General features: G+C 43.2%; 1 protein-coding gene across 6 annotated transcripts in view; it reads left to right on the forward strand.

Annotated features, from left to right (window-relative positions):
- Nucleotides 1-7,298, forward strand: part of TRIM2 (tripartite motif containing 2) — an 88,658-nt gene that overhangs the window by 22,022 nt on the left and 59,338 nt on the right. For 5 of the 6 annotated variants that reach the window (XM_008071902.2, XM_008071901.2, XM_021719516.1 and 2 more), the window contains one exon: nucleotides 620-857. In XM_008071902.2, the coding sequence (XP_008070093.1) occupies nucleotides 620-857 (238 nt within the window). Of the gene's footprint in view, nucleotides 1-619; nucleotides 986-7,298 lie in introns of those variants that run through there. The other variant, XM_021719518.1, reaches the window with a different exon arrangement.

Here is a 7,298-nt window from a genome sequence, read left to right on the forward strand (position 1 = left end):
GCTAGTTTTTGATTTATTGTAGAGATGAGGTCTCGCCAAGTTGCCCAGGCGGGTCTCAAACCCGCGGGCCCAGGCAATCCGCTCACCTCAGCCTCCCAAGGCATGGGATTACAGGCCAAGCCACTGAGCCTGGCTTTGATTATGATTTTGTATGTGAAAAAAAATTTCAGTGCAAGCAACATTTGACATGTTTCTTCCCATTGTAAAAAAGTCCATACATTTGTGAGCCCAGTGCTGGATATTGTAGACCCCTGCTTCTCAAACTTCAGTGTGTGCAAGTCCCACGGGGATGTGATTCAGCAGGTGTGGAATAGGGTACCCAAGACTGCATTTCTACCAAATGTGCTCCAATGGGGCTAATACTGCTTGCGTCTGGCCCACCCTTTGTGTGCCATGGCTCTAGAAAACACCTCCAAAGTCAATGACATTTTTCTTTTCATTGGACATCATCATTTTCCTGATCAGTTGATAGGGCCAGTGTGAGTCTAGGTTACCTCTTGGCTTCTGAAAGGTTATTTTCCTAGCAAAGGAGACCAGGCAAGAGTGGTCTCGAGAAGTGGCAGTGCTGTCCCCTGAGCCTGCTGTGCTGAGTGTCCCCCCACCTCTGCTTCTGTGACAGGTGCCTGCAGAACTATATACCTGCCCACAGTTTAACCCTCTCCTGCCCAGTGTGCCGTCAGACCTCCATCCTGCCCGAGAAAGGGGTGGCTGCGCTCCAGAACAACTTCTTCATCACGAACCTGATGGACGTGCTGCAGCGAACGCCAGGCAGCAACGTTGAGGACTCTTCCATCCTGGAGACGGTCACCGCGGTGGCTGCAGGAAAGCCCCTCTCTTGCCCAAACCATGATGGGAATGTAAGTGACAGGGACGGCAGAGGCTGCCCCGAGGACGGGACCGCTGTGGCCTTGATAGATGACACAGGGAGACAGAACAACTCCACCTGGAAAAGGAGGCACTAGAAAAGGTGTCACCAGCCCTCAGACTACTTTGCCTGCTTGCTTTCCCCAATGATTGAAATAATAAAATCAGTCTTCCTGGTGTCTGCTTGACACATATTGTCAGTAGCCCCCGGAGAGCAAACCAGTAGTTATTTTGCAAGCTGGGCATACTCTGACCTACATAAACATGTCTAATAAATTATGGATAAAGATTTAATAATGGATAAGCGTTTCAGGTTGAGAATGATTATTAAAATGTCAGAGCTCTTATTTTTCTTGTGAGGAAAATTTTCTCATGCTACATTAGACCCTATTTCTTTTTAGTAAGTAGAATTTGAAGCTATGTGAATCCTGATAGTAAACCATAGAGTTGCTTTTAGTTTTTTTCTGTTTGTTTTTTGAGTTGGAGTCTCACTCTGTTGCCCAGGCTGGTGTCCAGTGGTACAAACACAACTCACCGCAGCCTCAACCTCCTGGGTTCAGGTGATCCTTCTGCCTCAGGCTCCCAAGTAACTGGGATTACAGTCACTGCGGCTAATTTTTTTGAGTTTTTTGTAGAGACGAGGTCTCACTGTGTTTCCCCAGATTGATCTCAAACTCCTGACCTCAAGTGATTCTCCTGCCTTGGCCTCCCAAAGTGCTGGGATTATAGGTGTGAGCCACTATGCCCAGCCTAAGGTATTAATTCCAAACATATTTCCTGCTACTAGCAAGTATAATAACTATTATGAGCTCAGGAGGTTCTGTGTGTACCATTGAATAACTGATTCACAATAGCTGTATAACCTGGAGGCAGCATTGTGTAATATCAGGAGCACTGATTTTGGAGTCAGACTGCCTGATTTAAATCCTGCCCTTGCACTTTTTCCCTGTGTCAACTTTCGAAAATTCATTAAACTCTCTGTGTCTCACTTTCTCATGGGTAAAAGGAAGTAATAATAGTATGTACCATATCAGATTATTGAAAGAATTAAATGTTTAAGTTATATAAAACATATAGTAGGCTCTTGGTAAATGCTAGCTTTTAAAATTATTATTATTAATTATGAGTTGGGGTCTCACTCTGTCACCCAGGTTAGAGTGTAGTGGCATAATTATAGCTCCATACAGCTTTGGCCTCCTGCACTCAAGAGATCCTCTTGCTTCAGCCTCCTAAGTAGCTGGGATTACAGGCACATACCACCACATCTGGCTAATTTTTCTATTTTTTATAGAGACAAGGTCTTGCTATGTTGCCCAGGCTGGTCTTGAATTCCTGGGCTCAGTCTCCCAAAATGCTGGTATTACAGGTGTAAGCCACCATGCTCTGCTTAAAAAATTTTTTTTCTTTTTCTTTTTGTCTTTTTTGATTAGGAGTCTCATTCTGTTGCCCAGACTGGAGGGCAGTGGCACACTGACAGTCACTGCAGCTTTGACTTGCTGGGCTCAGGTGATCCTTCCGCTTCAGCCTTCTAAGTAGCTAGAACCACAGGTGCGCACCACCATGCCTGACTAATTTTTTGATTTATTGTAGAGACAAGGTCTCATCAAGTTGCCCAGGCTGGTCTTGAACCCCTGGACTCAGGCAATCCTCTCGTCTCCACCTCCCAAAGTGCTGGGATTACAGATGTGAGCCACCGTGCCTGACATAAAATTATTTTTAAATAATAATTTTAGTCACCTTATTCTTTATGTATGGCCACTTCAAGAGTATTTAAAACTGTTTGTAATAAAAAGCCTAAGTATAGCGAAACCACTAAGGCAAGCAAGCAGTGGTTAGAGCATAACAATTATTAGTAGCCATACCATTCTTCACTTGTCTTACCTCACACATTCTCTCTGGCCACTATGCTGTGGCCTCACCTGCCTTTGGGAATTTGCACACAGTTTCTCATATTACAACATGGCTGTTCTTTGGCCTGGGATGTTCTTTGTCCTTCTCTCCATGCTCCCCACCCCTCTCCCTTTGTTAAGACAGGATCTTGCTCTCTCACCCAGGCTAGAGTACAGTGGTGTGATCATAGCTTACTGCAGCCTCAAACTCTTGGATTTAAGGGATCCTCCCACCTCAGCCTTCTAAGTAGCTGAACCACAGGCACACACCCCATACCCAGCTAATTTCTTCTTTCGATAGAGACAGAGTCTCACTCTGTTGAGAAGACCGTGTTCCCTTTTTATGTCACTAGCTCATTCTTTTCCTTGAAGTCTCAGCACACATGTCTCCTACAAACAGTGGTCTTCTCTACCTGTCTCGTCTATGGCAGGCCGCCTCCCACACCCGATTATCCACCATCCCATCCTTTCTTTATCCCCTCCCTGGTGCTCAACATGTACTGCCTAGCGTCACTGCTTATCTGTCTGCTTATTGATCTTCTGGCTTCCCCTCTAGAATATGAGCTCCAGGAGGGCCAAGACCCATTCATTATACCCTTAGCACCAAGTAGAGGATCCCACACATGGAAGTCAATCAGTACATATTCGTGGAGCCAATTTCTCAGACATCATACTTGGCTCTTTAAACCCACTCTGTAAAGTAGGTGTTAGTTGCCTTCATTTTATAGATAAAGAAACTGAGACTGGAACAACTGAGTTGCAAAGCTCCCTGACACACCATATCATAAAAGCTAGACCTGGAGGAAACAACATCGTGAGCTTTCTGGAAGCCAAAACAAGAGAGTGACACCATAGCTTACATATCTGTAATGATTTAATTGAAAGCACCACCAGCCTATTAATAACTGTCAGGTTTTCCATGCGATGTATTCTAAGGGAGAGTAAATTTTGTAAAAAGAACTTTAAATAGCGCCTTTAAAGCAGTTTGAGCATTCTTTTCATGACCATTTCTCACACTGGTTCTCAGTGACTACTGAGGCTGTCTCTGCCTAGAACTCATATTCTAAACACAAGTTCTGGGAAGGCATTTCCATCAGGTACAAGAGTCCCCTTAAAGTGCCCCTTGGAGCCCCTTAGAATGGAACTTTCTGGAGACCTGACTTGTAGAAGAGTAAAGTCTTACAAACATGAAGAGATCTGCTGTAGACACTGGCGTGAATTTGGGATGTGAAGAGGCTAACAAGAAAAATGAGAAATATTGAGTCAGAAGGATTGCCTGCATAACTAAAGCGAGAATGCCATGGAATTCAGGCAATGGTTTGTATCTCCAGGAGGCTGAAGCACGGAGGCAGGGGAGGTGAGAGCCGGACACAGGTGGCTGGAGAATTGTAGGGATGAACTTGGAGAGGTAGATGGGGAGAGATTGGGATGAGCTGTGAATTTCATTAAGAAGATGTTTGAGGCTGGGTGCGGCGGCTCATGCCTGTAATCCCAGCACTTTGGAAGACTGAAGCAGGAGGTTTGCTTCAGCCCAAGAGTTTGAGACCAGCCTGGGCAACATAGCAAGACCTCGTTTCTACAAATATAAAAAAATTAGCCCGATGTCGTAGTGTATACTAGGGAGCCTGAGCAGAAGAAGATTCACCTGACCCCAGGAGGTTAAGGCTGCAGTGAGCCGTGGTCATGCTACTGCATTCTAGCCTGGGCAACAGTGTGAGACCCCAACTCAAAAAAAAAAAAATTCCACATTAAAATGTTGTCATCAGGCGATGGAGTGAGTCTGGAGAAGAGAGGATAAATTTCAGAGGGATAGTGTACTGTGTCATTCGAGAATCTGTCTCCACAAATAAAAAGGCATCTGCTAAAATCTGTTAAGTGAAGCTAGTGAGACTATGAGAACTTGAGCAATTAACCTTATACTAGGTCACAAAGAGAACATCACCATATTTTCCTATTGTGTAAGCCAAGTTTCTGGACCACAGTGCACTAAAGTTATATTAGTAACACATGTTTATGGAAAATACCCCAAATAACTTTTAAAAGTTCACCAAGATTTAATCAAATAAAAAATAGCAGAATTGGACTATTTGCAAAATATTAAAAGTGGAAACCTTATCTATCAAACGTATAGGGTAATGTCAAATCTTTACTCAGGGAGTTTTTTTTTTTTTTTTTTTTTTTTGAGGAAGCAGGATTTATTGAGAGGACAGAAAAGCTCCCACAGTGGGAGGGAACCCAAAGGGGTTGCCCTACTCAGGGAATTTTTATACATTTAAGTATTTTCCTTTATTTAAAAAGGGCTCAGGCCAAGCACAGTTGCTCACACCTGTAATCCCAACACTTTGGGAGGCCAAGGCGGGATAATTGCTTGAACCAAAAGTTCGAGACCAGCCTGGCAACATAGTAAGACCTCATCTCTACATAAAAAAAAAAAAAAAAAAATTGTAAAAATAGCTGGGATTTGTGGCACTTCTCTACTTGCTTGTGGTCCCAGCTACTCTGGAGGTTGAGGCAGAAGGATCACCTAAGCCCAGGAGGTCGAGGTTGTAGTGAGCCATGATCCTACCACTGCATTCCAGCCTGGGTGACAGAGTGAGGCCCTGACTCAAAAAATGAATACATCCATATATATACACATACATATATACATAAGTAAATAAATAAAGTTCAACTGAAGACGTTAGGAAAAGAACAAAATAAATATATCAGCACACAAAACAGAAAAGAACACCTATTCATGGTTATATATTTCTGGATCATAAGAAAAGATAGAAAGCTCCTCATTCATTTTTGATACACTCATAAGCCTAACACTAAAACCTAGTGGGCATAGAAGAAAAAGAAAACCATTAATAATTCAATATATGATAGTAGTTGTAGAATTCTTAATTAAAATACCCTCAACAAATTCTTTTTTTTTTTGAGTTGGAGTCTCACTCTGCTCCCGGCCACTGCAGCCTCGACCTGCTGGGCTCCCGCCATCCTTCCGCCTCAGCCTTCCAAGTAGCCGGAACTACAGGCGTGTGCTACCACGCCTGGCTGATTTTTTGATTTATTGTAGAGATGAGGTCTCGCTGCCCAGGCGGGTCTTGAACCCGCGGGCTCAGGCAATCTACTCACCTCAGCCTCCCAAAGGCACAGGATTGCAGGCTGAGCCACCGAGCCCGGCTAGCAAATTCTTAATATGTAAGAGCTCTTACAAATTAAGAAAAATTTGAGCATCACAAAAGAAAATGAGCAAAAAGCTCAGAAAATTCACAGGGGTCATTTAAAAAGCTAATAATCATATGAAGAAAAAATGCCAAGTTTCACACATAATCAAATCCTCTCAAATCAGCTACAAGTTTTTAAAAAGATAATAGCCATTGCTGATGAGGGTATGCATGGTGACGTTTTCAGGTGCTGTGGGTAGAAGGGTAAATTGTTCTTCAAAAAGTTTGTGTCATGGCTAGGTCGAGGAGAGAGGATTGCCTGAGCCCAGGGGTTTAAGACCAGCCTGGGAAACTTGGCAATAGCCCCCTTTTCTACCAAAAAAAAAAAAAAAGAGTTTGTGTCAATTTGGCAGAATCTAATGGCTGTTTTACACAACTTCTCACCTTTTAAGTCAGTAATTTGACTAATAACAATAGGAAATAGAGATGAGAATAAAAATTAAAAGTTGGAAATAATCTAAATGTCCAATATCTAATTTCCAATATTGGAAAATTAGCAGCGTGTATATTGAGGCATTCTATTGTTTGATTATAGATTGTAGGAGCTCACTACTGCTGCTTTGAAACAGAGGTCCCCAATGCATATTCAAGCTAAATGCATGCAGTATTCCAGATAAACTGCTGCAGTTAGTTGCGTTGAGTAAATCTTTAAAAACAATTTAAGTGTCTGAGGGTTGATAAAATCAGGTAATTAACAATAAAGCAGGGTGCGACCATCCTCACTGCCTAGATGAAAGTCTGTCATCTACTTTAAGTGCTGTGACACTGTCTTCTAATTAAACTGATGTGGCAGCATTGCCCACATATGCAAAAGAGGAGTAACAGTCAGTGATCTAAGAACTTTCTTGCACTTAAAACAGACATTTGAGCTCATACCTTGTGGTCCCAGGGGTTTGAGACCAGCATGGGCAACTTGGCGAGACCTCAGCTCTACAATAAATTTTTAAAATTAGCCACCATGGTAGCGTGCACCTGTATTTCCAGTTACTTGGAACACTGAGGTGGAAGGATCACCTGAGCCCAGAAAAGTAAGGCTGCAGTGGCCATGATTTTGCCACTGCACTCCAGCCTGGGTGACAGAGTGAGACTCTAACTCAAAATACAAATAAACAAAAAAAACAAAACAAAACAAAAAAGCACCAGGCTATCACGAGGTACAAAGGAGAGGTCCTCATTAATAATACCCTGCTGAGCTGGGCTCGGTGGCTAAGCCTGTAATCCTGTGCCTTTGGGAGGCTGAGGTGAGTGGATTGCCTGAGCCCGTGGGTTCGAGACCCGCCTGGACAGCGAGACCTCATCTCTACAATAAATCAAAAAAAATCAGCTGGGCGTG

The sequence above is a fragment of the Carlito syrichta genome, unplaced genomic scaffold (assembly GCF_000164805.1).
Source record: "Carlito syrichta isolate Samal-C Ts95f unplaced genomic scaffold, Tarsius_syrichta-2.0.1 Scaffold314788, whole genome shotgun sequence".
NCBI classification, from domain to species: domain Eukaryota; kingdom Metazoa; phylum Chordata; class Mammalia; order Primates; family Tarsiidae; genus Carlito; species Carlito syrichta.